At 47.0% G+C, this 26,720-nt stretch overlaps 9 protein-coding genes across 9 annotated transcripts; 3 read left to right on the top strand and 6 right to left on the bottom strand.

The window, feature by feature from the left end:
- Positions 1-3,378: 3,378 nt before the first annotated feature.
- BDR25DRAFT_359700 (uncharacterized protein) lies at positions 3,379-6,168 on the bottom strand (the record flags this gene model as incomplete). The annotated part of the gene is made up of 18 exons (XM_033696136.1): positions 3,379-3,427; positions 3,471-3,499; positions 3,569-3,599; positions 3,649-3,668; positions 3,699-3,842; positions 3,885-3,988; positions 4,027-4,204; positions 4,299-4,362; positions 4,396-4,416; positions 4,451-4,494; positions 4,543-4,721; positions 4,757-5,046; positions 5,117-5,239; positions 5,423-5,473; positions 5,519-5,564; positions 5,607-5,686; positions 5,711-5,739; positions 5,788-6,168. 18 exons carry the CDS (start codon positions 6,166-6,168, stop codon positions 3,379-3,381), a joined length of 1,863 nt encoding a protein of 620 aa, XP_033543184.1.
- Positions 6,169-6,502: 334 nt separating this feature from the next.
- Positions 6,503-8,299, bottom strand: BDR25DRAFT_306162 (amino acid permease; the record flags this gene model as incomplete). Its single annotated transcript, XM_033690569.1, has 2 exons — positions 6,752-8,299; positions 6,503-6,705 (listed from the first exon to the last, which is right to left on the bottom strand). Coding segments are annotated over exons 1-2 (1,586 nt in total), but the record flags the coding sequence as incomplete, so codon positions are not given.
- A 587-nt stretch (positions 8,300-8,886) lies between these two features.
- Positions 8,887-10,802, top strand: BDR25DRAFT_268802 (acid phosphatase). Its single transcript, XM_033687133.1, has 2 exons — positions 8,887-9,308; positions 9,364-10,802. Exons 1-2 carry the CDS (start codon positions 9,127-9,129, stop codon positions 10,673-10,675), a joined length of 1,494 nt encoding a protein of 497 aa, XP_033543186.1. The 5' UTR covers positions 8,887-9,126; the 3' UTR covers positions 10,676-10,802.
- A 1,519-nt stretch (positions 10,803-12,321) lies between these two features.
- Positions 12,322-12,759, bottom strand: BDR25DRAFT_77642 (uncharacterized protein). Its single transcript, XM_033699026.1, has one exon. It carries the CDS (start codon positions 12,616-12,618, stop codon positions 12,382-12,384), a length of 237 nt encoding a protein of 78 aa, XP_033543187.1. The 5' UTR covers positions 12,619-12,759; the 3' UTR covers positions 12,322-12,381.
- BDR25DRAFT_306166 (uncharacterized protein) lies at positions 12,735-14,215 on the top strand. The gene has a single exon (XM_033690570.1). The coding sequence runs from the start codon at positions 12,975-12,977 to the stop codon at positions 13,794-13,796; it is 822 nt and encodes a 273-aa protein (XP_033543188.1). The 5' UTR covers positions 12,735-12,974; the 3' UTR covers positions 13,797-14,215.
- Positions 14,216-14,781: 566 nt separating this feature from the next.
- BDR25DRAFT_336519 (beta carotene dioxygenase) lies at positions 14,782-16,741 on the bottom strand. Its single transcript, XM_033693105.1, has 2 exons — positions 16,519-16,741; positions 14,782-16,409 (listed from the first exon to the last, which is right to left on the bottom strand). The coding sequence occupies exons 1-2, from the start codon at positions 16,543-16,545 to the stop codon at positions 14,805-14,807; spliced, it is 1,632 nt and encodes a 543-aa protein (XP_033543189.1). The 5' UTR covers positions 16,546-16,741; the 3' UTR covers positions 14,782-14,804.
- A 963-nt stretch (positions 16,742-17,704) lies between these two features.
- BDR25DRAFT_306167 (uncharacterized protein) lies at positions 17,705-19,027 on the top strand. Its single transcript, XM_033690571.1, has one exon. It carries the CDS (start codon positions 17,875-17,877, stop codon positions 18,916-18,918), a length of 1,044 nt encoding a protein of 347 aa, XP_033543190.1. The 5' UTR covers positions 17,705-17,874; the 3' UTR covers positions 18,919-19,027.
- Positions 19,028-19,283: 256 nt separating this feature from the next.
- On the bottom strand, positions 19,284-20,461 carry BDR25DRAFT_306169 (40S ribosomal protein S5). Its single transcript, XM_033690572.1, has 3 exons — positions 20,229-20,461; positions 19,929-20,112; positions 19,284-19,813 (listed from the first exon to the last, which is right to left on the bottom strand). Exons 1-3 carry the CDS (start codon positions 20,366-20,368, stop codon positions 19,496-19,498), a joined length of 642 nt encoding a protein of 213 aa, XP_033543191.1. The 5' UTR covers positions 20,369-20,461; the 3' UTR covers positions 19,284-19,495.
- A 126-nt stretch (positions 20,462-20,587) lies between these two features.
- BDR25DRAFT_77668 (uncharacterized protein) lies at positions 20,588-22,694 on the bottom strand. Its single transcript, XM_033699027.1, has 2 exons — positions 22,625-22,694; positions 20,588-22,572 (listed from the first exon to the last, which is right to left on the bottom strand). The coding sequence occupies exon 2, from the start codon at positions 22,449-22,451 to the stop codon at positions 20,922-20,924; it is 1,530 nt and encodes a 509-aa protein (XP_033543192.1). The 5' UTR covers positions 22,452-22,572; positions 22,625-22,694; the 3' UTR covers positions 20,588-20,921.
- Between the last annotated feature and the right edge of the window lie 4,026 nt (positions 22,695-26,720).

The following is a 26,720-nucleotide window of genomic DNA, read 5'->3' on the forward strand; positions in this document are numbered from 1 at the left end:
TTGTTTTCTGCTACTTTTTATATAAGCAGCTACTAGTAAGAAGGCTTATGTTAATAAAAAAAGTTCTTTTAAAGCTCTTATTATAATAGTTACTACTAGGTAACTTACATTATATAGGCTCCTAGGTAATGTTGTTGTTGTTAGCCTTAGCCTTAGCCTTTATATTAATGTACTTTTAAAAAATAGCTTTTATTAAAGCCTTAGCTTTTTTATGCTATGTAAAGTGCTTTCTCTAGTAGTTTTTAAACTAAATAAGATAAAGTTAAAAGTTTAAAATTATTACTATGTAGTAATAGAATATAAGTAGCTTAATAATAAACTTTTTTTAGTATATAAGCAACTTCTCTATGCTAAATACTACACTAGATTTAAAGTAGTAATTATTACTCTTACCTTTAAGTTTATTGCCTATATATAAGAGCTTAGTATAGAGGTGTTGTAGGTTAATAATAAACATCTAAAAAGAGCTATAAAAGCTGTTACCTTTAAAGCATTTTATTATAAAGTAAAAAACTTTAAAAAACTTATAAAAGTAATTAACTTTTTTTTATTTATTTTTAGTAATAACCTTAGTAAAAGCAGAGTTACTAGGGATAGTAAAGTTTATAAAGTTGTTATTAGTGCTTTTTTACTTATGTATAAACTTAGTAATAGTGTCCTTAAGCTTAAAACAGCAGAGGAGCATAAGATAAACACTATGCTAGCGTATACTACTATCTTATATAAGATTAAGCGTTCTAAAGCTCTAAAAAGAGTTATTATTGTTAAAAGTAGCCTAAAAAGTTATAAAAGCTTTTTATTATTTATATAATGCTAGCACTATGTTTATAAAATTATAAAGTTTTTTAATAACTTTATAGTAATAATAAAGGTTAAATTATTTTTAAGAAGCTGCTTAGGTAAGCTCTACTTTAAAAGCGCTTATTTCTTTACTATAGATAACTGCTTTTACTACTAGCTAGATTATATAGCTAGCGCAGCGTATACAGTGCTTAGAGGTAAGAGGCATATTAAGATGTTAGGTAAGAGTAGAGATAGTTTTATTATTATTATTTAACATATTATTAGCTACTAAATAATAAAATTTTAATATAATTTTAAAGTTATTAATAACTTTAATAATCTTTAGTACTTAATTTACTCTAGTATAGTTACTGTATAAGTTACAGAAGCTAATTAAGACATTGCAGTATTAGTAGTTAACATCTATATAGTATTATTAGTTAGTGTTTAGTTTAATAGGGGATACTAAGACGCTAAACTAATAAGCTAAAGTACACTTACTAATAAAGTGTAACACTACACCTAGAAAAGAGAGGTAGTTTAGAGAAGTCTATATATTAACACTTAACATAATTTTGCTTTAGGCTATTTTTAGCATTATTTAAATCTTCTGCTTCTGCTGTGTATATCCCTGCTGCACGTAGAATAAATATGTAGTGTTAGACGCTAAAAGGGCAGTAAGAAGATTAGCTTTATTTTAAGTAATAATGCTTTAAAGTTCTACTAATAATGCTATATAAAAAAAAATATTATAAAGTATTACCTAGTTAATAACTACTACTTATAAAGCTTCCTCCTGCTAAACACTATAAAAGATAATATATAATAAGCTTATAACTTTATAAGCTGCTTTAAATAAACTTAAGAGGATTTTTAGCTTATTAGGTAAAAAAGCGCCTTTACTTTTTTTACTAATGTTTATCTAGTGCTCTTTTCTAAAGTAGTAGATAATATAAGTGTAACTATTAACTTTCTTTACTCTTTTGTAATTACCCTTAGCGTAGCACCTTCTACAGAGCTATAACTTTATTCTAAAGGCGTCTCTTTTATTATTATACACTAAATTAGCTTTATAAAGCTATATCTAAGATAACTAATAATTACTATGTAATTAGCTTTTATGCTTTACTTAGTATCTAAGCCTTTTTAGCCTTAACTTTCTGTTTTCTATCTAGATGTTGTCCTACTTAATAGTAAATAATACTCTATTATTAAAAGTAAAGTTGTCTAAGTACTTCTTTATAAGGGCTAAAAGACTATTAAATAGCATGCTATTATAAAAAAAAACTAAGAACTCTAATAATAAAGACCTTAATTAGGCAAGTTAATAAGAACTAGTGTAATAAGTAACTTTAGTTTAGTAAAAAAAGCTAGCTTAAAAGAATCCTTAGAATAAGGCTGTACACCTGCTATACTAGAGAAACTAAGATATCTAGCTTATAATAAGTAAGTCTATAAGCAATTATAATTCTTAACTAAAATTATAAGATCTTACGCCTTAATCCTCTTCTCTACTAGCTCCTTAATTATTATACAAACTACAGAGTTTTTACTTAATTATTACTCTAAAAATATAACTTTAAACACCCTTTTAACGCGTCCCTATAGCTGTCTAATAAGACCTTATATTACTAGGAAATATTGTCTCTCTAAGACGTATTACGGTCCGTAATAGGAGCTGGCTCCTACGTACGTTACGGCTCACACTCCTCCTACGTTTCAACGGCTCACGTGACTGCTACGTTCACGTATCTACGAGTCGTAGTACGTACGGTTGGGAACGCTGCGGCCCAAGGAAGCACACCTCGCGTTTGGCCATCCGCTGGCATTGACACAAATGCTCCCCACTTGGACTATACTACCATGACTGGTTTTGATGAGCAGGTGGCCTATCATAACTTTCAACATTTACTTACAGAAAAGCCGCCAGGAACGGCACAACCTCCAGGCTACGGTTCCTAGTTACTCCTTCAAAATCTTAATATCTAGGAAATGGATGAAGGTAATGGCACTTGACATGCGGAATTGGTATATTAGTTCTTCCTCCAGAGTGAATTAGGGCCGTTATATCAACTTGCGCGGTTTATAAATCCCTGAAACATCAACGTATAGAGGATGAACTTAGGTAAAACAATATATATACATCATGGGGCTGCGGAGAGGACTTTGCAAGGACGCATATGATATAATTTTGGCTAGTTTTGGCTAATGTTGTCGTCCGTCCCTGAGTAATCACAGTTTTTTGGGGGTGAGAGTCGATTTGACTAGTGGAACGACTCGGCAAGCCCACTCAATTCGGGTGTTAAACAGGCGCCTAAATCAAAGAGGCACCCCTAAGTCCGAGTCGATCAGCTTTCCAATTGGGCTACGAATGCATCCGTAAGGGCGTGGCTTCACTCCCACCAAATTCCATATACTCCTTACCTAGCATCAAAGTCATGGTTTTTCTCTGAAGAAATACAACCCCTGGAGATGCGAGTTAACTGAACTGAGGCAATACCCCTTCTCTCCATCCCATAACACACTGCCGCCATCTTTGCATAAACTCTCTAGTAGATTAGCGAGGTCAAGTCAACCTGGCGGGGAAAATTAGGCTCAGCCGAAATCTGCGTCCGGTTTCCCTCCTATGGAGTACTTGAGGTCACTCATTCGATCAAGGAGGAACTTACTAGGTTCGGTCAGTTAACCCAATCAAGATTCTAAAGGCAATAGGACACTAGTAGAGGTGTGGTTGGGGTAGATATTCCAGGTTAAATTTTCACCCTTACACTTTATCTTTGGAAACAGTGATCAGATATTGGGTATCTAGGTTAATGCTTTGATGTCCCTACCCATTGTTTAGCTAAACCCTCCTTCTTACATGACCGGTTATGAAGAAGGTTGACCTACGATCTCCATAACGGCTGAAAACAAACAATACCATTAACCGTTTCCGCAACAATTGGGGTAGTAATGCCACCAAGAAGCATATTAAGTGAACCACCAACCAGCACTATTGCCTTAAACCCCCCGAGAGGGAGCTGGCGATGTAAGAGTGGAAATCCATTGGGCCAGAAGTCCTTTAAGCATGATGCATATTCCTTTCTATCTAGCTAACTAACGATCTTAACTCCAAGTCCCCGTCTATTCATTAGACGTATTGTTCCAAAGGGTTTAACACCGCGGGGTGGATTTTTAGTTTTGGGTTCTGCTTTTGGAGAGATCACTTGAAGCCGGGTTCGTCAATCGGATGAGGTTGGTGACATGGAAGGATAAGTTGATGAGCAGAGGACCGAGTGTTTGAGCAGGCTGATGCGCGAATTCCCAGTAATGGTGTTCCTAACACAGGGATGTAACACTTCAAGTTTGCTGCCTGGATATTATCAAAATCTAACTGGCATTTAGTAGGTTTCTGAGTATTCAAATTCAGGAACGTGTCAGCCTCGCAGTATTATCAGCGGACGGGCTCAAGAGCTTGATGTATGTAATAAACTAGAAAATGGGTATCTTAATTCCTAAATATCCACCTAAGATACAAGGACTTCCCTAATATATCCGCAAGCATAGAAAATAGGACTTAGCCAGATCAGATTCACGAATCTCCACCCCACCATCCTCAAAGTCAGATATCACCTCTCAAAACCCCTCGTCTTCCTCCTCTCCTTCAGCAGGCCCTAGCTGAGGTCACTGAAACACCGAAGACTCATCCTCCTTCTCATCCTCCACTTTCACCTTTGCCCGAGAACACCCCTAGGCCTCTTTGTTACGATTCCGCGGGACGAGAAGACTTGCCCACTGCATCTTAACCAAGGAAGGAGGCTTCTCGAGTATCTTCTTCCTCTCTAGCAGCTTGTTCAATTCCTCTAGCTCAGCACTATATTTCAGACCCTTAATCAGACCCTCATTACGATGCGTCGATTCGCGCTCAGCAAACTGTTTCGTCTTTATCTGGTTACCCTCTGAAGAATTTTACATGACCTCGGCCTCCTTCCACTTAGACAGCTTGCTGAGCACCCTTTTGGCCTACCATAGCTAGTGCCTATGAAGGACATGGCAGTCTCTGTGATACTAGCGAATGTGGTATATTTGGGTATGAACTCAGTCATGTAGGTTGCTACGAAGGCAGTGTTTTTGATCGTGCGCGCGCTGGATAGCTTCTCCTTGTTCTGTTCAGAAAGTTTGTTCTCTAACAGTTTCATGACCTCTGTTCCACACTCTTCGCACTTGAAAGAAGCCTTATCAATATAGAACTTCTTACAATTCAACCCACACCATGAGGGCTCACTTATCTCGCACTCCGGCGATTAGTTGAGAACCCTATGTCTGCAGGTGAGTTCGTGAAGACCGTCGTCACCCAAAACGTATGGTTGTTTCGAAGAGGCTTATGGTAGCGGAGACTGCATGGGTGGTTCCGTTGTCGCCTTTTGGGAGCGTGCCATAGTACGCCTCGATAGTGATTTGGGCTTCATAGTAAGCTCTTGTTTTAAGAGATATTGTTTAGTAGTGGAAGGCGTGAGGGGCAATTTTTTATTGGGTCTAGGGATTAAGGGGCCTTAGAGGGTGTTGGGGATGTTGCTGCCAGATGTGTGGTTTTGTTGTTTCTGTTTTGTGATGCCTTTGCGGAATGTGGAGCAGTAAACCTGCCCTGCTTCCTTGTGACGCCTTGGGACCATGAAAATGGGTGGTGGACTCTAGCTGCTCCTCTCCTATACTTTTTCATCATTTGAAGGAGTATCCGGGGTGGGATATGGCGTACAATGAAGTGGCAGCATCCATCATCTTGACGTCAAGTTCATCGGAATCTTAGGCGATGGCCAGGTTAGAAGAAGAGCGAGTCGTCTTACTAGATGTATTCTTGCTCTTGCTTATATCATCCGAAGTTGCGAAGGTCGTGCCAGCATAGTCCCCTGTTGTAAGCTTGTAGCTAGAGAATTGTTAGTAGTTTTACGAGGGGAGACATTGCGTAAATGGTGATCCCTCGATCAAGAAGCGACGGATAGAGTTCTAGTTAAAGAATCGTGCGACCATGGAGTTTGCGGAGCCAAAGGTGTGGTGTGGGGTGATCTGTGGTACAATAGCGGCAACGATGTTGAGGGGGTATGTACAGAGGGGGGTTGGGTAGACGGAGGATGCTGGCATGACGTCCCGTTCGGGAAGCTTGCGGTCGACATCGTGGAGATTGACCTCGATCAAATTGCGAGCCTGTAACAACCCTCTAGGGCCCTTAGCGAAGGAAATGGGTATCGAGAATGGCTTGGAAGGCATCGTAGTAAGGCAGGAGTTGTGAGCAATCGTTTGCTCCAAAGAAGATATCCAGGAAAGGCAACGGTGGCTGCTCGCTTTTGAAGGCACGGTAGCGTGGTGCCGTTGTGGGAAGAAGGAGGGTCGATATGGTGTTGTGTTCATTTAAAACCGCTGCGCTGCGCTACCAGTGGTATTGATCGACGACTTTTGTTTTGACTACGTCGAGGCTATTTACAGCGCTCAGCTGCTATGAACAGCGGGAGATTGGCGATCATCATAGCCTTCAAGGGATTTCCGTTCCTAATCATGAGTTACTCACTTAACCGTATTCCTCTCCGGTAGTGATTGCAGACAGAACATCTTATCACTTCTTACGATGCAACATTCAGGAGTAGGCTATCTTTATGCATCGCATCAAACACATTGCAGGCAGCAAGGTAACGTTGTCTTGTAAATTTGATTCTCGTCCCTTGTCTACTGGGTATTTCATACCCTGCCCTTATTCAACTATTTGCCCGTCTGTTTCTTCTGTCGACTTCTTTGGATCCTCGAGGTCTGACCCATGCTGATGGCTCTTAACCGCATCCAGAATCTCCAAGCCCATTTCCGTGCGCGGTCCTGTAAAGTTCTTCCGTCCATCGACAAACCACTGGACGGTGCTGATGATAAGAATGATCGCGAAGGCAACGATGCAGTAGTCTACATGTTGTCAGCACTCATATAGCATAGATCTTGGCATACGTACTCATATTGCTGGCCGTCACGGGCAACTCTGGCGGGAAGACAAAGAGCACAGTAGTGACGATTACATACGCAATCCCTAGAAGGTTCGCAAACCACGCAAACGCGTTGGGAAGTACAAATGCTCGAGGAGGCAATTTCTTCCGTCCTTGGAGACAGTTGATAGCTACAGGGATAGCGTAGCTAACACCCAGGGCCACGACCGAGGCAGAAATGATGGCGTTGAAAGCACTACTGGAGCCAAGGAATATACATCCAAAGATGATAACAAGGATTGTTGTAAGAAGGAGTGAATTGAGTGGCTGACCAAGCTTTGGATGGACCTTTGCGAAGAACCTCGACGCGGGGAGACCACCGTCTCGGGCAAAGGCATATGTCATACGAGACGACGTCGTCATGATCGATGTAGTCGCGAATAGCAGGCAGATGAGTGGGAACATGAGCAGACATACTGCTCCTGCGCGATTCTGAGTCGCATTGTAAAGGATCTGTAATAGCGGTCCAGCGGGAGAAGAGATAATGTCCTCCGAATTCCCGCCAGAGACGAAGAGGAGTACGACCAAGAAGACAAATCCGGTAAAAGTACCGATGGCGACACAATAAATCATGATCTTCGGTCCTTCGATAGAAGCGTTGGGAATCTCCTCAATCATATGTGCAACAGCGTCGTATCCAGTCAGGCCGAGTCCACCTTGCAGAAGGCCTAACAACCAGGCGATTCCATCAGGCCATCCCGTCTCGTTGATGAACTGTCGAAAGACAAAGTAACCAGACGCGTAGTTTGGAGAGGTGCAGGAGAGAACAGTAATAGAGATGACGACGAAACCCAAGATCGACCAGGTGATAGCAGCCTTGTTGACGTAAGGCAAGGACGCGTTCATGAAAGCGTTAATTATGAAGGCGAAGATGTTGTATCCAATATAGATGAGGAATTGGTGCCACCTCTCAGGGGTATATGTGGGGTTGAATAAGGAGATGACGCCAACAATGAGTTGCGACCCGAGAAGTCCACCCGAAGCAACCAGCGCGATCCAGCCCGAGACGTTGATCCATCCAGTGATCCACGAGAGCAATGGTACCCATCTCTTCCACGCAATGACAGCAACCCAATGATACTGTCCGCCTGCAGTTGGGTATGCAGAGAGAAACTCGGCCAGAGAAGCAGCCAGGCAAAGATTGCATATTCCAGCCGTCACAAGACCCCATACAACACTGGCAGAACCGCCGCTTGGAAGTGCAAGAGACAACGAAGCCGAGAGAGCTGTCCAGGAGTTGAGGATTGCGAAAGCCAAGCCAAGCATAGCCAAGGGAGTAAATGCCCGTTTCAACTCCCCTTTGTGGCCGAGGGCTTCCAATTGCAGCTCATCTGCATTGCTCTGCAGATTTTGAGTCATGGTTAGTTAGAGTCAACGAGACTGAGCAGACGTATGAATATGAGAGATGAACAGTAGAAAGAGAACTCTGGGGTGTTCTTATAGCCCACGATCCATAACCCCCCGTGAGGTGTAGTGGAGTGAGTTTTGAGGGATTACAAGGTTGACGTGCCTTAAAAATTGAGGTGGAGAACAAAAACGAAGCTAAAACGTCATCAACCCCCGTTTCTTCAGTAGCCTCCACAACTGGCGCCATTCCACTCGAGGAAGGTCCCACAACATGAGGCTGAAGAGCCTCACCCTTTCTGGCATTTCCACGCGGAGAGAGGTTAAGTGAAGCCCAATGAAGCCACGATGGTGAGACAGACGGTTGTAAAGGGCGAGCCTGTTCAAAGAGATACGTAACAGAGACGTTTAAAAACCCACCCTTACCGAGTCAATTGAGCCTGCTCGAAGCATGGATTGCCAGTCGCTATACCCATCGTCGCTACCGTCGAGGAAGCTTGAGAGGACAGTGTCATCTTCTAGATGGTGTGATTCGGTGTGGGACAAGGGCGTGTAATTGATAGAGGACGGAGGGCGCATACTCGAGGCTAGATCGAATGCTCTTATCTAGTATCATATTGCAAAAGGCCGGAAAGTGATGCTCTCTCAGAGAGACTGTGGGAGTGAAGTTGAGATATCGCAAGTCAAGCTTTCCACCACGTCTTGGCGCTCGGATCGAGTTCCGGCAGGATCCCGTTCCAAACTGCAACGTCAGGCTTCGTGCATGACACGCATCTTATCAGTTGCATTTGATCGCATCTCGTATACCGAATTCTGTCATCTGCAACCGTGTGAACGTGTTGTGAACCACGTGCGCCCGTCCCTTGGTTCTCGTCACACAGCTCGCCCATGATGCCGAGCCCTGTCTTGCCTGGAATGATTAATTAACTCGGTGTACACTACCCCGTTCGACACATCTCCGCCAGCGTCCACCGGCCAGGGCCCGTACAGGACAGACACAATGGGAAGCCTCTGGAACAGAATAAGAGGCTCAAGCCCCCAGCGATACGCTCGTCTCCCTCTGCTTGAAAACGAGCCTGCTTCACCGTCAAAGTACAGACGCACCAGCCGGTCGAGCATCTTGCGGTGGGCTATTGCTCTCGTCGCAATCGCCGGTCTATTCGGTCTCTATGGTCTCACTAGGTATTCTTTTCCGCTGCGCAGCGGCTCTTTTCTGCAGCTTGTTCATGCTTCTTAGAGTTTCGGCCGCGCCCACGAATAAGTCCTGCGACTCCATCGATGAGGGGTACCGCTGCAGCCCTGACATCTCCCATTTCTGGGGCCAGTACTCACTCTGGTTCTCCGTGCCCTCCGAAATCAACGTCGAACCCCCCAAGGGCTGCTCCGTGAGCTTTGCCTCTGTTCTCTCTCGCCATGGCGGGCGCGATCCGACGCTCGGCAAGTCCATGTCGTACGCAATGTTAATCGCAGAAATCCACAACTCCAGCAGGGCGTATCCGGGGAAATTTGCTTTCTTGAAGGACTACACTTACAACCTTGGCGCGGACCAGTTGACTGATGCTGGAAGACAGGAGATGGTCAATTCAGGCGCGCACTTCTATCGCCGGTACTCGAAATTAGTGTCGAAGAAGTCACCATTTGTGCGCTCGTCTGGCCAAAATCGGGTCGTGGAGTCTGCCCAGAAATGGCTTGAGGGGTTTGCCCAAGCCGCGCAGGAGCCAGTCGGCACTATTGAAGTGACGATCCCAGAAGGAGCCGGCACGAATAACACTCTCTCCCACGAAATCTGTACCGCCTTCGAAGACGGTCCTCTAAGCGAAGTGGGTGACAACGCGCAGGCTATATGGGCGTCCGAATTCATTCCATCCATTCAATCCCGCATCAACTCGGAACTGGGCACGAATCTCACCTCCAAATCCATCATCTACCTCATGGATCTGTGTCCATTCAATACCCTCGCGTCTCCGGATGCCAAGATATCTGACTTCTGCCACCTCTTCAGCAAAGATGAGTGGCGTCAGTACGACTATTATCAGTCCCTGGGCAAATTCTACGGCTATGGAAACGGGAACCCACTTGGGCCCACTCAAGGAGTTGGTTTCGTAAATGAACTACTCGCAAGACTGACCGAGACACCTGTGAGTGATAACACCAACACCAACACCACTCTCGATTCGAATCCACAGACATTTCCTCTCAACCGCAAGGTCTACGCAGACTTCAGCCACGACAACGACATGTCTGGAATCTTTGCCGCACTCGGGCTCTACAACCACACTACCCCCCTCTCCAACACCACAGTCCAGGGCACGGACCAAACAAATGGCTTTTCTGCTGCGTGGACTGTACCTTTCGCAGCTAGAATGTATGTCGAGAAGCTTAGCTGTGAGAAAGAGAAGGAAGAGTTTGTGCGAGTTATCTTAAACGACCGTGTTATGCCCCTTAAGTTCTGCGATGGGGATCAATACGGAAGGTGCAAACTGAGTAAATTTATAGAAAGCCAGAGTTTTGCCAGAAGTGGAGGGCACTGGAACCAGTGCTTTATATAGACAGCTGGATCTCGTCGCATTTAGAATATCATACGGTTTTGTAGATATTCATTTCCGCACAATCGTAGTGCATCTCGCGTCTTTGTTCGCACTGCTTTAAATTCCAAGTCAACACTCCCATTTTCACACAGCAAAAGTATATTGCGAGTTCTAAAAAAGCCTTTGTCGGTATTTTCATAAAGAGTGATCCCATTACCATACCCTCTCATTCAAGACCTGAAAGACGTAAACAAAGAACCCAAGCAATAGTATTCATTTTAGACACTCCTAGACCATTTACACGCCCATAAATCTACACAACCCGCGAAGGTCTAGCCTGCATCTTCCAGTCCTGTCATGTGTCAAGGTAGTAAACCTTCGCTAGACGCACCACCACATGACATCCAGCTATAACCCCTAACAACTCATGTAGGACGGCTAAAAAGCGGCCCACTAGAATTGGTATGCCCACAACCTCCACCGAGGGTACCCCCTACATCCCAAGATCCAGATCTAGAGCCTCCTGATGAAGTTCTTCACCTCCCTACCCTTTCCGACCAACACTGCCCTACACCTTCGCGAAGAAAAAAAAAGCCGCACCTACTGGAAAGAGGGGAAACCAACCGGCCACTTGTTTCACACAAGAACAAGATATTTAGATTTGTTGTATCCTATGAGTGGAAATGGGGTGCGGCTAAAACAATAGCTCGAGCTGAGACTCCGTATCTACTGCATGCTTTTTGTGGACTCAGGGAAGCGCTAAGAGGATTTAATCTTCTGTGGTGAATGGGACTAACAATTGCTAGGCTGCATCTGCCTTGTACCTCTTTCAGCCACACAGCCAAAAAAAACACCTCCTCGTGTTAGGGAAAGGGAGTACAAGGCCAGAAAGCATTGCGAAGGAACCTGAGAAGGGATGCCGAGCGAAACCCTTCTTAATCAGCTGTAGTTATTAGCTGGAGTGCTCGGATAGTCGAATCTGGTGGATAGACCATGCCAGTCAACTAAGTCACCTGGACTGTACCAATTCAGACTTCTCGACGATGGATGATATTTGTGATGTTCCAAGTGGTGGAGAGTGTAATGACTGATGAAGTTGGATTTCAGTTGTGGCTTAGGCCATGTTCGTACCTTCCAGTCCACATACGTCATCCCCCAAAGGTTATTTCGACATTCTGCAGCCCTCCTCAGACTTCACCCCTAACCAGCGACTGCATCTGTCACTAACCCTTGGAGAAAGTATGGCATCAAAGTTAAAGCCAAGATTCCGGTACAGGACAGAGCAGGATCCGAACACGATGTTAGAATAAGCACGTTTCTCAACGCACACCTGGGTGAGCATCGATCCTTCAGGAAGGCCAGGAAGAGCACGGGAAGAGTCGACGGATACCAAGAGGACAAGAAATTAAAACATGCTAATGAAAGAGGAAGGATGCGGAATAAGTTGAGGCACCCTCGTCGTAGTAATTTCTTCCCAGCATTTGCCTCCACTCAGACCACGAACTTGGGCGAAGAAACCGGAAGCTCAAGTACGACGGTACTACTGGACGGTTCTCCTATCGAAGGATGGATGGCAATGTTTCACCTGCCTTGGCTCGTCACCTAAGAGTTAATAACTGGGAAGTGCGACGCACTCGATATTGCGGCACAGCATTCCTTGCGTTGGTAAGGTTGTGATAGAGGAGCTCACTAGTCTGTATGTACCGCAAGGCTGACCCGACCTGAAATTACCGTATATTTTCTACAACACGTACTCCCCGATAGACAGCAGAGCATCTGCTGTGAGTCAGCAAGTTATTAAAGAAGCTCACAACATCGTGACGTCCGGAAGGAGAAATCAGCCGGTCACATCCCAGTCTCGATACCATCGAGCCATCTTTCGCCCAGCACCACTTGGCCTGCTGCCTGGACGGATCATAGCTGACGCCTGCTAAGGCTACTTCTGACCAGTCAAATTGTTGCATGAGGGGCGAATAAATTTTACAGATCCTCTGCCAAGGTCTCCTTATCCAGAATCGTAGATATTGAGACTATTTTGGGGGCCGAACCATTCCAACAACATCCTACTGGGCCCTTCTCACAGCCACCGACGGCCATAGCGCCTCACTCCAATTTGTGTGCCTGGCCTCGAATTTCCCTCCCACGGCTCACGAGGTTTCCTAGATAAGTTGACCAAATTCCATCGTTTCCGTCTACACTTGCCTCAATTCTTCGTCAAACCAGCGCTGCTTTCGGTCTCTCGTTCATGAAACTTCTGTTTAACTTCTATCGAAATCTTCCACACTCGCTTCCACCTATACAATCTAATACACCAATCATAATGTCTCCAATTCTCTCAGCCCTCTTCTTCGCGGCCTCCGTGACTGCTCAAATAACAACTTCTATGTGGATGCCCGGAGGCAACGACGACGAAGTCGGCTTCTACGGCTCTGTAGTTGCCGCAGACAACAACGGAAAAACCACACTCGCAATCATGTACGACAACGACACCGATCCAAGCTACTACAGCCACTACAAAAACAACCCGCAAACTGTTACGATTGGCGAAACGTGGTTCGAATCTGTCGTCACGACTACAGCGAACTTCTACGAGGGCGACATGACTGTCGGCTTGACTTGCGAGGTAGAAATGGCCACTCGAGCAAAGCCAACTTGTACCTACTCCATGGGTGGCAAGGCTCCTTTCTCGTCATACTGTGAGGATTACAGCACGTATACTGAAGTGTACACGACGACCCAACTGTACACATATCGTACTGGTGTAAGGACGTATATTCAAACATACGATGAGAGCGAATACATCCCTTCATTCTGCTTAACGGGGTCTACGCTTCCTAAGAGCATTGCAATACAGACAATCGCGCTGTCAAGGAGCATGATTGGAACGTATCAGCTGGTCATCACTGCTGGCCAAGAGAAGCTGGCTGCGACGACTGGCGCCACTCCTACCGTCTCTGGTGCTCAAATTACCGGTTTGAGCACCGCCACTAGCTCCAGCACCAGTGCTGTAAACACTGGCGCTGCCAGCTCTCCCAATGGAACTGCCTCTGCTCCCCCACTTGGAACTGGTGCCGCGGCATCGATTATGACGATGGCACCTGCGCTAGCAGGATTGGGCGCTGCTATTGCGGTATTCCTGTGATGGAAATGAGGGATGGCATTGGTGTAAACATTTTTCGTCGAACAGCTTTTCACAGAAGAGTGTCATAATATCCAAGCATAAAAGCCGGAGTCAGGGACGGTCGCATGTTTTACATTTCCTCTCCGTGGGGTTGTAGCGCGACCACGACACGTGTGATACCCGAATCGAGGGAGATAATCATAATGAAGATAGTAATTCCACTAGCCTGTCCTTACTATGGGGTCCGTGATATGCGCTCCTTTTCAACTTAGGCTTCCATATTTCGCTCCTAAATATGGCAAGGTGAAGTGGGCGAAGGATCGCGTAATTAGAGTTGGAAGCCAGATACAAGTATTACTATTGCACACTAGGGCTTGTAAGGCTTCCATCGGTCTGAAATATGGGAACGGCGTGATTCTGTAATGCTGCGCCTCATCACCCAACGTAACACTACACAGGGCGCTGTTGTAGAACAGGAATCTGCATCCTGCAAGATATTTAATTGATCCAATACATCCTGCTAAATGTCACACAATAGATGCAAATATGCTATAAGCTGAGCTTGCAAGTGCAACAAGGGTGAAATTACGCATTATGTTGACTTATTCGTTTGAGGGGGATAAGCGATGTGACAAAGGAATCATGCTAGGATCCCTGTCTTGGCTAATGATCATTTCACATTGGGTCGGAATGAACCTAGCTACTTCCTATACATTTGCTTAAGACAATCTTGTCTTAGAAAAACGTATTCGGAATTCTACATCTTGTAGTTTGGCACTGTTGGAGATACAGCGGTAACCCGCTTTGCTGAGTATGTTTATGGGCGTTTAGTGAACTTTGAAAGGCTGAGAATGGGATGTTGGATGCTGTCGAATTTTATTAGAGATGGAGAGACGGAGTGAAGCAGATAAAGGAAATAATGACTAAAAAGACAAAGTTGTCAAACTTAGGAGTTGTGAAGTGAGCATTACGTTCACCTATATATAGCGAAGCCCCAAATCATTCTCACCACTGTCACTCCCTTCACCCTTATATATCCCCACCATACTTCACTCCATTTCCTTTGAATGCTCCATGAAACCCGAAAGCCATTGGACCTTCCATTTCCGCTCTTCCCTTCTCCTTCATCGTCCTCGCATCTAGACACAATAGATAACTCTTTCCATTAACTCCATCTAATACCACACTCAAGAGTACCCCGTTATCTTCTTCCTTCCCCTCCGGATCTCCCACAAAGATCGGTTCACCTGGTGTATGCGCTTCCGTCTCCCAAAACACCGCTGTTTGAGTGTTGCTGTCAAATTTGACGAGCCCATCCATGAACGAGGATTTCAGTCGGTCGGCTACACCATAGGTGTAGCGGTGTGGCCGGGTGATGTAGGCAGGGTTCATGGTGGGCAGCTCGGATGAAAGGGGTTTAGGGGCTTTGTAGACGAGCTCTGCGGTTCGGTGGGTTGACGGGGATATACTACTATTGATAGCGGAGAGCCGAAAACGCGCGAGGCTTGGGAGGCAGGTCTCTCTCTTCTTTCCAACATAAGTTTCATGGCCTTTGCCGCAGCTAATTAAATTATCGTAGTAGAAGCGGTGGATTAGGTCAAGGTTGTCATAGAGCGACAACTCGCAGATGATGTCGGTCTCGTTTGTATTGTTGGATGAGGGTTCGTCCCAGGCGTTAATGGTGTGGAAGCAGAAAAATGGGTCGCTTTCATATGTTGCTACGAGTCCCTTACCATGGCGGCGATCGACCACGTACCAGACTGCTTTCTTGGAAGGATCGAAGGGCTCGATGGCATCCACGACGTTCTTGTGGTATAATACTGATAAGCCATTGTAGGCGATGTGGCTGTTCCAGACGCACAAAACGACATAGTTTCCGCTGAGAAAAAGCGAGTGGATATACGCCGGTGTCCCGGAAAATTTGGCAAGAATTGTGGTTTTGCCGGTCGACACAGATGTACAGAATATGCGGTAGGTAGATGCACGTCCAAAATCGAGGTTGAAATTGTAGATGTCGCCAGTATTTGGATCAGATTTCGCATGAGCGCATGAGAACGGGCCTTTTAGGTCGGGGTGGAGACTTCTCTGGCTAGCGATTCCCTCAGGCTCCAGAGTCTCTGGATCAATTCTCCTGAATACGTTCGCATCGGTCTTGACATGCAGCGTCTCTATACCGGCGCTATGTCCATTAACTATGGAAGTCTTCTCATCACTCGGGGTGTAACCGCCACCGGGCATGTTGATTGATAGGGTCACACCTATATTCCCCGCTTCCCTTTCGGCCACAAATATGCTCATGACCTTCTTGAAGAAGGCCTTACATGGATCGCGCTTCGCTCCAAATGTAATGCCGTCTATCTTTCCAGTCCTCTTCACAATTTCTAGCATCTTGTCTACAACTCTTCTTGAGCGGTATGTCACTCGAGGAGAGCCACCTTTGGGGCATTCGATCTGAAATCTATGTACGGCAGAGAGCCCATCAAACCAATGATTGGCAGCCCAAGTATTACCTTTCGAAGTTTCGACTTTGTATCCGAGAGGGCCCGTTCTGTAGAGGACGCCTGCTGCGTATGATGGAATGTGTCCTTTGATAGTGAGTTGGACAGGAGTAGTTTGTTCATAGTCGGTGTCGAACTGGTAGGAGCAGTTAGAATGAGGATATATATAATGCTGGATGCTCGAAGATATCACTGCGCGATAAACGCGCATCGGATATACTAGCACGCGATGGGAAGAAGCTTACTCCCGGATCGTTCGGCCAGGACGACATTTTGCCTTAGATGTGAGGTGCGTAGGAGAGGAGTGAGTTGGGAGAGTGCGATAGAGGCCTGTTACGGCGTAGAAGAGGATGATGCCGCTCGAACAAACAAGGTAGCGGCGAGGTCTGAGTAGGAAGTAGCGGTTGACGTTGGATTGACGAAAAGAACCGTAGAGAGTTGAAGAATGATACAACGGCTACATCAGAGAGGGTTCGATCGCGATTCAAATTACAGCACTCTCTCATGTCTACTATTTATATTGCCTCATCTGCCTACAGGCTGACACACCTCAGTACCACAACGGGCGTAACAATTACATGACATCTTCGATTCTGCCGGAAAAGCGATTCAAGAGTTTCATTTGTCAACAGCAACAAATCCTGCCCCTGTAGTGGGAAGAGACGCTGTTGCACGTGGCTTCGCTTCCCCATGCTCATTACCTTTGAAAGGCTCGTATTCGTGGAACCCAACTCCTCAGACAAACGCTGTTCGAGTTTCAGTTGTCTTACGGACGAGAGCAGAAGAACTATTCGTTCGGCGATTTTCCGTAAGAAAGGCTGAGAACCAAAGGCTGCAAGTACAACACTGGCAAGCATTACGGCCGTAAGGCGAGATTCGCCATGAGGGCATTAGCATCGTCGTGTAATATCAAAGGCAATGAGAAACAAAGAACGCCATGGAAAACAAGCGTCTTTTCACCTCATCCTGTATCCGTAGTTATCGCTAGACTTCCTTTGTGCTCGAAACTTGCTGGTGGCCATGCCAAGTCCGCCTCTCCTTGACAAAAGACTAGGTCAGATCGAGGTATTTTAAACGAAAATATTAGCACCCATTGTCCTAAAGCTCCAACTGAGAGGGACCATGGCATGGCATGGCATGGGACAACATTGCTTGCAGTAGAGGAGTGCAACATCAAATGTGAAGGGTGGAGGAGGTGTGATGAGAGTGGGTACGGAATGCGGGGCTAGCGAAGGTTCGGAAATTTTAGGCGAGACCCAAGGATGTTCGGAAGTACTTCGTAGATGGGAAGGTTATGGGGAGCTTTGTATATACTTTCATGGCGGAAGATCACGAAGAGTGAAGGCGATGGTCTAGGTAGTAATAAGTGCATTCCATTATCCCTCGTGTCACCTTCATCTTCTTCAACTGTTCAACATTTCTGAATCGGCACTAGTCCTATCAGAGCTTAGACCACCCGTCTTTCAGCCCTACACACGAGCCTCAACTTGCATCACCAAATGCCGATCACAACTTCCAAAATTCTACTGCTTTACCACCAACCTTTCCCAATTTCGCCCTTAGCTCGCCGCTAGGGAACAACACACCCATATCCTGTCGCCATGGGCACAGTCCCCTCCGTAATACGACAGATCCTCAACCATATCCTCCCGTTCACAAATCCCGCCACACCCCTCATCCAGGACCTAATACACACGCTCCTCCTCTGCGGAACACTCTACTATGCCCCCGCACTAGCCGAGAGATACCACAGCCAGCAACTCGATGACCGAATACCTCCAGCCGAGCCAGACCTCGACAATACCGCCGATCACGCCCTCACAGATGATCCCCCTTCACCCAACGCCAACATCCCTCTCGACGAGCGCCTCATCCTACAACCCGACAGCGACTCCGAAACTGACAGGGACAGAAATATAAACTTCATGCCCCCAGCTCCAACCCCACCTCCTGGCCCGGGTCTCGCCCAACCACCCATACCATTCGCCGACCTCGACCCAGCAGAAGGCCCAGCGGAAGGCCCAGCGGACCGGCCTCGCGCCACGCCACAAAATCGCATCATTGGTGCCAAAAAGGCAAAATCACTCGCACGCAAAGACCAGCGTCGCGCATACCACGAATTCCACCGACAGCAAGCCGAAATACGGCGGCAAGCCGAAGCTGCCGAGAAGGAAGAGCGCGAAGCGGAGCTATATGCTGAGAAAGCGCGACGAGCCGAGGTGGAACGCGAAATAGCTGAGCGCGAGCGTCTCGGGCGTGAGAAACGGAAAGAGGATGAAAAGCGCGAGGCCGACGCCGAACTACGCCGACGTGAACGCGCTCTTGATACGGTGAGGGGGGAAGTGGAGCGGTATGGTGTTGTGAATCTGAGTGAAGTGGCAAGGGCTGAGGGGAAGAGTAGCATGTGGATTGACAAGCTTGTTCGCGCGTCAGGGATAGTAGGGAGCCTGCAAAGGCCCGAGAGAGGCGAGCATACGATTCACACGGGCGGTATGTGGATTGTAAGAATTGATAAGGAGATTATGCGCGAGGTGTATGCTAATGCCGCTGTGCATGGCGAGAAGCATCGTGGGAAGATTAGTTTTGCTGACTTTGGTAGCATAATTGAGGAAGCTGTTGAGGCGAGAGCTAGAGCCAATAGCTGAGAGAATTGGCCGAGTATCTGCAGAACCTGTGGGACTGGAACTGCTACAATGTAGTGTGAATCCTCAAATTAGTTTCTGCATATTGGCGCCCCCCGAAGGAGGGAATACCAACATAGAGGAATCAAAGCACTGTCTTTCTCGACAGCGTGTTTGCTCTCAGGCAATGTATTCATGTTGGTGTCTTCAAAACCAAATGCTTGAACATCCACAGGCTATATCTGAATTTAAACCCGTGATGGACAATACTTGCACTGCCAGTTGCCAAACTAAGGTCGATGATTGAGGAGCTCTCAGCCTTTTCTTCCCGAATGTAATATCAAGTATCGCTAGTGGCAACTATAGGGGGTGCTTCATCTGAAATGCATCAAATGTGTCCATTTTATTGTCATGTAACCATGAAAGAGGTGGTTATTCGCCTAGAGGACCTTACACGTCCGGGTCCCCCATGCGTCCGGAAAGACTCGCCACATGAACTCCACGCCTGCATATTGCACGCACATGATAGCATGTCGCTAGCGCCATCGCCTTCGCATCTCTCATCTCCACCAAATCCACCTATCACCACTCCAGCACCACTCTACCGATTGCTCTTTGCTACACGCTCCAGCTCGTCCTTCTTCTTGATAGCGTACGAGTTGCTGCTTCCCTTAGCAGCGTTGATGAGCTCTTCGGCTAGGCACTCAGCGATGCTCTTAACATTTCGGAAGGAGGCCTCGCGGGCGCCGATGGTGAGTAGGGCGATGGCTTGGTTGACGCGGCGGAGAGGGGAGACATCGACGGCTTGACGACGGACGGTACCAGCAGATCCAATACGTGTGCTGTCTTCACGAGGTCCGCAGTTGACGATGGCGTCGACGGCGACTTGGATGGGGTTTTGGTCCGTCATGATGTGGATCTAAAATGCGACAATTTAGTGTCATCATTTCCTCAAAATAAACTGCGTAAATGATTTGTTCATGGTGTTCCAGAGAGAGGCGTGCAAAAAGGTGTTTGGGTTTCGGGTGACGTACGATCTCGAAAGAGTGGGCAACAATGCGCACAGCCATGAGCTTCTTGCCGTTGTTACGACCGTTCATCATGAGCGAGTTGGTGAGACGCTCAATGATGGGGCACTGAGCTTTCCTGAACCGCTTTACCGCATAGCGGCCAGCAGAGTGTGAGATGTAGACTGGGGATCTGATTTGGATGTAGTCGCTGGAGGAGAAAGTCTTTGTTAGCTCAGATTCTCGTAAATGACCCCTCTTACCCTCCAATGCCTCCTAGATGTGGGGAAATAGGCCGAATAGAAGTAATGGGCAGGGAAGTTGTACGTGAGAGAGATATCCCTGATTTCCACATCCTCATAGCTCCACTTGTTGAACAGCTTGATGCTGCCAATCTCCTCTGAAACATCCTTGGGGAGCACCGCGTAGCCGGAGGGGCTCTCCACTTCAACTTCGCCGTCAGACATGGTTGCGACTTTTCCGAGAGACGACTGTATTCGGAGGAGGAGCAGTGAGTCGGGGGTGGGGTGTCGTCGTGTGGTCGCTGGAGTTAATCGTGAAGTTCAACACGCTGAATTTCTGTGGGAGTGCGCGAGCCTCGCCTAAATTTGGTGGCTTGGCATTTACAAGGTTCCGACCAATGAGAGATCTGTACCCTCAACACCACATCGTCCATGGATTGCATCCTCATCAATGGTGTCCCATGGCGAAGACATCTGAGTGGCTTTGAATAACATTCTCAATTACACTAAGATACAGCGCCCAGAAGTCACTCGCATCGAACCCCAAAAGGCCATCCAAATGGGAGCCAGCCAAGCCAAGATCACACTCCCTCAACGATCGCAGCACTGCTGCCTCAAGGGAAGAAAGAAAGACCCCCAAACTCCCAGTAATGCCGCTAAGCACTCCTCCGAAAGCTAATCCCGGGTACGAGGAAATTATATAGTCTCTACATCTGATACTACGACACTGTCAGCACATCAGTTACGTCCATCGCAGAGCTTCCCGCTCCCTCAATTGTCATCGTCGTACTCGACCAACCGGTGCACTGATGTCTCGCCTCTCTGTAACTCCCTCCATCATCTGCTTCCTCGGCGTCCCGTGACCAGCGGCCATGCTCCTAGCTCTACCTCGTCGCTGGCGGATCTGCTCTAACGCTGCCTCTCTGTCAAATGGAAGCGTGTTCAAGGATAGATCGGCTAATGGTTGGGATGAGGTGTGCATGCGCGTATGAGCGATGGTGGACGGAGTCAGGGGTTGGTCAGCCTCTTTTCTTGCTGGGGTAAACGGGGAGAAGTGAAGCGGGATGGTAGTCGTAGTTGTGATAGTGCGCGTTAGATATTGTCCGGGTGTTGCTGGACCCGAAGGACCATGTAGTGGAGTCAGTGGCTCAGAGTTCTCTTCTAATTCGTCCTCGACAGCATCTTCGTGGATCACAATGCTGCTCAGAACGGGCCTCTTCAAAGATTCCTGTCTTGAGAGGGGTCGGAACGGCGGCGGACAGGCAGTCTCTGTGCGAATGACTGTGCTGTTCGCTTCTGGGGTCCATGGTGAGGATTCGACAGCTGTTTCAACGACCAAGGACAAGTCTAAATTAGGAAGGGCACCGGGAGTGGATGTACCAGCCGACACTGATGCCTTTGCCGGCGACGGAACCGCTTTGAATGTGCCAGTCGTTGGAGAGAATGCCATCGATGGCTCTTCAGTGGCACTCACCGGAGGCTTCGGGAATCCTGTACTATCGAAAGCATGATCAAGGGACTCGGATGGCTGTTCAAGGGAAGCGAACGGATTGTCGTCGTTTACTGGCTCTTGCTTGATTACCACATTTTCAAACTCGTCATCGTTATGGCTGTCAACGGACACTTGTTTGATGGGCACGCCTCTAATTGAGTCATCTCCATGGCTGCTTTGAGGTGGAGTTACGATAGGAACGGAAGCCTTAATGCGCTCCATTTCGGTGGCGTAACTGTCATCGTGAATAAATGTGGATCCCTTCAAGTCTGCAATCCGACAAGAGCAGCATTGGAATTGGCACTCCATCTTCATGAAGTCAATCTGCTCTTCTGCACGCTCGCGGAGTCGCTTCTCTGAGATAATTTGCTGCTGGAGAAACTTAAGTTCGACCGCTGCCTTTCTCGGCGCAACGTTCTCCTTGTCTTCATCGTCGCGATTTGCGCGAAGTTTCCGCGGGGAGCGAATGGGCGATCCGAACTCGTCGTGTTCCTCCGAGGTTGCTGCAGGTAGAGGGATTTGGCCTTCAGCAGCAATGCGTAAGACTTCCTCCTCCTTCAAGTTCGTCTTCAGGGCATCGCGCTCTCCTTCAATGAGGTTAAGCTTGTCCTTCAATGTCTGAATCTCTTGACTCAAGCGAGCCTCGATACTTTCCAAGTCGACTTGAAGTCCATAGACCTGGTTCTTGTACTGATCTGCCTCGGCAGTGTGGTGCTTCACGTCGGATTCGGCGATGCGAAGATTTCTTTTCAAGCCTCTGATCTCCTCTTCCAATCGAGGGAACATGTTGCTCGTCCGTATCTTGTCCTTTTCCATTTCGAAGACCTTCTTTTTGTAGCTTCTCACAATGAGTTTGAGATCACGGTATTCAGGCTCGATCTCACTCTATCAAGGCTCGTCAGTATCCTTGCAGCATTAAACAGGGCAGTCAATCCACCTACCAATCTGCTCTCAGCCGCCTTCACCTTATCAGACTGTGATTTACATGCCTGTTCCCACTTTGCGATTGCCTCGCGATTATTTTGCCGCATTTTGTCCCACTGCTCCCTCGTAAAACTCTCCTCCTTCAACGCCTCCTTTGTCTTCCTCAACTCACTCTTCAACTCCTCACACCGAAGTTCATACCTCGCAAGCGCCTGTCTATGCTTCGTCTCTATGTCCTTAACCTCACTCTTGTGCTTCTCTTTCTGCTTCTCCAGCGCCCGCATGTACCTCGCCTGTGCTTCCTTGAAGTCCTTAACTTCTAGATTCTCAAACATGGCGGCAAGCCCATGGACCGAAAGATCCGAGTCGTTTCTGCGATGCGCTATCTGCCTCAATGGCGACGTGCGCAGGTCCGGTAGAGACGGCGACTCGATTGCAGGCCCGTTGTAGGGCGGCTTCGTGCCTGCGACGCGCTCCGGGCTGACAGGGAACATGGGCATGCCGGGCGACATTGGGAATTTGAATTTGGAAGGGGAGGGCGGATCCATTGGAACCGGGCAGTCTTTGAGTTTCGCCAACTTGGCGGTATTGAGAGGGGGAATTATATATGTATATAATAATTGGTTTTGGGGTGGATTCGTTGGGGAAGTGGGATGCAGAGGTTGCTGTGGTGGAGGAAGCCGCGTGGTACGAGCTTCCATGTAAACAACGCTAAATTATTAACACCTGCTCTAGCAACCAGTGCACGGTCCACATAAACCACCTCCGGCGACATCTTCTCCTCAACTCTGGAAGGCAGATGGATATAGCACAGATAAATGCATATTGTTAATCGTCCTACATTTCCAGAAAAAAAACTCCTGAAAATCTCCTTTAATCCTATACGGAGTTGCGCACTATCATGGACATCTCGATAACTTCCCAATATGGATTCCACACCTTCCCTCCTCCCTCTCCCACCGGCCGCAACGTCTCCTTCAAGTACTCCAAACTCCCTTTCCTAACCGGCTTCCACACGTCCATATAGCGCAACAACTCCCTCGACATCTAACTATCCCATTGCGTGAAAATTCTGACGTGTCACCACAATCATCTTACTCCCCTCTCAGCTAATTGGCGAATCGTGAACCATATATTGACGTAACTGATCCTTAGAGTCAGAGGAGTCGAACCGAGAGTAAGATTAATATGCAATGGAGAACTTGAAACCGAGTTCTAGCTTGCGTGCCGTTGGGTTATTCTTAACGTTGATCTGGGCGAAAGGCTCACCCGAAAGGATCTCTCCATTCAAAGAGGCCGTTCCGGACTCTATCAAAAACTACTTTCCTAAATCCGGCCTTTAGTGCCGCAATAACTGCAGCTCTTGAGTTGATAAAATTCGAGATGAAGAGGAGCAGGCGGTCCTAGAACGTCACGGAGAATTACCGGTCACTGGACCTCCGGGTGCGTTCTTTATGGAATATCACTCTGTAGTCTTACTACAGCTTCAATCTCAGCCATTTGTTGCCCTGAAGTCCTTGTATAAGTCGACGAGGTCTTTAAGCCCGGCTCCCAACCGGCTCTTGTTAACCATATCTTGAAGTGGGCGAAAATTTGTGTTATATTCTTTAAGAGACAGACCTCTAGATTAGAAGCATGTTAGCAATTACGCTAGCAACTGTCTTGATTATGTGGACGTGTGGTCACCATCTGTAAGCCTTTTCAGATAACTGGAACTGCATCGCGATGAGAGGTCAGTGCTGACGTGCTTAATAGGTCTTATCGCTTAGACTTCTTTCGTTAGGGCTTGACTCGAACGCCTTGTTTTCCTTTTTTTCTATTTCCTTGTAGATAAAGGATTCACTGAGCTAGGCTTCGATGATTTGCACTCTGCTACTAGTGGCGTTGCATTTGGCTTTGACCGACATGATAGTCTCCTTGCACGGAAAATTTAGCCATTCGGGGTTACTTTGCTCCAACTTTGAGCCTGGTTTACACTTGAACTATAAGTAAGAGCATCTCAGTTGCCCCAACATGGGTCTCAGGGTCTACGCTGAACGCTTGCACATCTTCTTGCATATCACCGACTCGGTCTTCTCTAAATGGGCGATCAAATCTGCTTTTCGTTACATACTATCCTCCAAGTACCTTAAATTTTGCCACTTTGGCCAAGAGGTTGGTAACACACTCTTGGAGGGCGTCAACTGCCACCTTCACAGCTTGTTGACGGACAGGAGAGTCTAATTCTCTAATTGGAATGTATCTGAGGACCTGATTAAGAGAAGCAGGTAATTTGGGCAGTTTGGCGAGATCTGGGAGAGCCCTACACGTGTTAGAGACCGAATCGGCTACTTTTTAAAGAGCTTAATTCCGCCGATGAAGCTAGAAGCGGAGACACCGAAAGGGAACTGCAAGCCGGGGGGGCTCTACGATGAGCTGCCCAATCAACCTTAGGCTTGGTGTATCATCATAATATATAAATCACATAGCTCCTCGGACCCTCAGTCCACAATACATCACTTCACACATGCTCTTGCCCCACCAAGCTTACAGAAACGCCGTCGTGTCAATAGAGTGTTGTCATTCGATCAAGTGGTGTACTCTCCTTTGGTAAAAATGGATTAAGGATAGTTGCTCAAGATACTAACCGGATATGCCATAGTAAGTGGAAGGAGAATCAAGCTCGGTCGGCTAAGAAGAGACTCAGTGCTCACCGTGTGTTGGGGTCAGCTTTCGGTACAAAGCTGAAGAGTACCTTGCTACGCTAAAAGGTAGCCTCGGTAACCACATCCTCACTCTACAAAGATGCTTGTAGATGAAGTAAGAGAATGAGGGCACTGGCTGGTATACTCTCGTTAAGATCCTTGTCTTCAAGATGGACAGAAAATCAAGGGCACTACCAATCCAACTCCTTGAGTGCTGCCCTTTATCTGACCTGGATGGTTTTGGTGAGATGGGGAATTACCGGAAAGGGTTACGTCTAGTGAGGTGGCCGGTCCAACTTCAGCCAATACCGTGAATTTGCTGACCATAGACTAACCAGCGTTTCCAACAGTCCGTAGTATTACCAGTAGTTATGATGAACTGCCGATCACTTGTGAAGGCCGTAGGTAGTGGTTTTGGACACCGTAGAGTACGTAGGATATTCCAATTGTATATACGTACTACGTCTATACTTTTGGTGTTCAAGAGGGGTAATCCAGAGCCGCTTTTTAGGCTTAATCTCTAGGTGGTGACTTGCCTCTGTTAACGTCTTGTTTTAATAACCTATTAGTGCAGTGTAACAGTGGCTCTTAGGGGTAACAAGCAGAGCCTTCCACCTACTATTAAACCTGCTGTACTTCACCATCTTGCCAGTTATTGTGGAGCAATTATCGACTCTTTTGTAAAGGGTAGTTCCTAGCATATTGCTATATCTTAAGCGTCTAGCAGCGGCAGCAGCAGCAGCAGCAGCAAAGTTAAGGCGCCTCTTATGCCTTATCATTCCGATGCCCCTAAGCAGCTCGCCTAAGCTGTAGCAACTACACCAAGATTGTTAACGCCTTTGTCGCGTAAATCACAAGAACTAACTCTAAGGCGGCTGCGATTAAGGTACCACAGCTACAGAAGAACTAGCTGCGCAGCACAGTAGTTAACAGCGACCAAAACAGCCTTGCGACTATCATCTCTGGGCTTTCACCACCTGCAGCAGATTTGTACGGTCTATGGCCCGTATACGACGTAGAAACTACACTGCGTAGCGTAGAGATCACCTATCCTGCACGTAAAGTACGAAGCTCCTATTTCAACCGTATTCACTACTAAAGATTACGAGGAGTCTTACAGACTGTTGGGAGCGCTGAGGCTGACGCCTTCGGCATGCGTCGACTGCGGTCGATTTGAGGAGACGATGAACGCCCCCATGGACATTATACACTACTTATCATGATTATAGCACCCTCGAGTAACTCTGAAAGCGTCACTGTCTGCCTCCTGAGTTCTTCCAGGATACGGGGACAGATAGCATTGTAGGTGACTTCGTGAACCAAGGAAACCCAGCGACTTTTGGAGAAGAAGCAGTTGGCTAGCTTCGGTTCACCCTCTGGTAATGAAACTAGTCTTGTTGCCTTTCTCTGTGTTTCTAGGCCGCATTTGCCACTTCTTGAGGAATGAGTCTGTAACCAAGCCAAGCCACTATCTACT

Source organism: Lindgomyces ingoldianus (genome assembly GCF_010093535.1).
Source record: "Lindgomyces ingoldianus strain ATCC 200398 unplaced genomic scaffold BDR25scaffold_34, whole genome shotgun sequence".
Taxonomy (NCBI): domain Eukaryota; kingdom Fungi; phylum Ascomycota; class Dothideomycetes; order Pleosporales; family Lindgomycetaceae; genus Lindgomyces; species Lindgomyces ingoldianus.

Coding starts and splice junctions, on each gene's coding strand:
- BDR25DRAFT_268802 (XM_033687133.1), top strand. CDS start 9,127: ATGGGAAGCCTCTGGAACAGAATAAGAGGCTCAAGCCCCCAGCGATAC. Junction 9,309..9,363: donor GGTCTCTATGGTCTCACTAG/GTATTCTTTTCC, acceptor CATGCTTCTTAG/AGTTTCGGCCGCGCCCACGA.
- BDR25DRAFT_77642 (XM_033699026.1), bottom strand. CDS start 12,618: ATGCAACAATTTGACTGGTCAGAAGTAGCCTTAGCAGGCGTCAGCTAT.
- BDR25DRAFT_306166 (XM_033690570.1), top strand. CDS start 12,975: ATGTCTCCAATTCTCTCAGCCCTCTTCTTCGCGGCCTCCGTGACTGCT.
- BDR25DRAFT_336519 (XM_033693105.1), bottom strand. CDS start 16,545: ATGTCGTCCTGGCCGAACGATCCGGGA. Junction 16,410..16,518: donor CCTGGCCGAACGATCCGGGA/GTAAGCTTCTTC, acceptor TGCTCCTACCAG/TTCGACACCGACTATGAACA.
- BDR25DRAFT_306167 (XM_033690571.1), top strand. CDS start 17,875: ATGGGCACAGTCCCCTCCGTAATACGACAGATCCTCAACCATATCCTC.
- BDR25DRAFT_306169 (XM_033690572.1), bottom strand. CDS start 20,368: ATGTCTGACGGCGAAGTTGAAGTGGAGAGCCCCTCCGGCTACGCGGTG. Junction 20,113..20,228: donor ATCAGGGATATCTCTCTCAC/GTACAACTTCCC, acceptor TTTCTCCTCCAG/CGACTACATCCAAATCAGAT. Junction 19,814..19,928: donor TTGCCCACTCTTTCGAGATC/GTACGTCACCCG, acceptor GTCGCATTTTAG/ATCCACATCATGACGGACCA.
- BDR25DRAFT_77668 (XM_033699027.1), bottom strand. CDS start 22,451: ATGGAAAAGGACAAGATACGGACGAGCAACATGTTCCCTCGATTGGAA.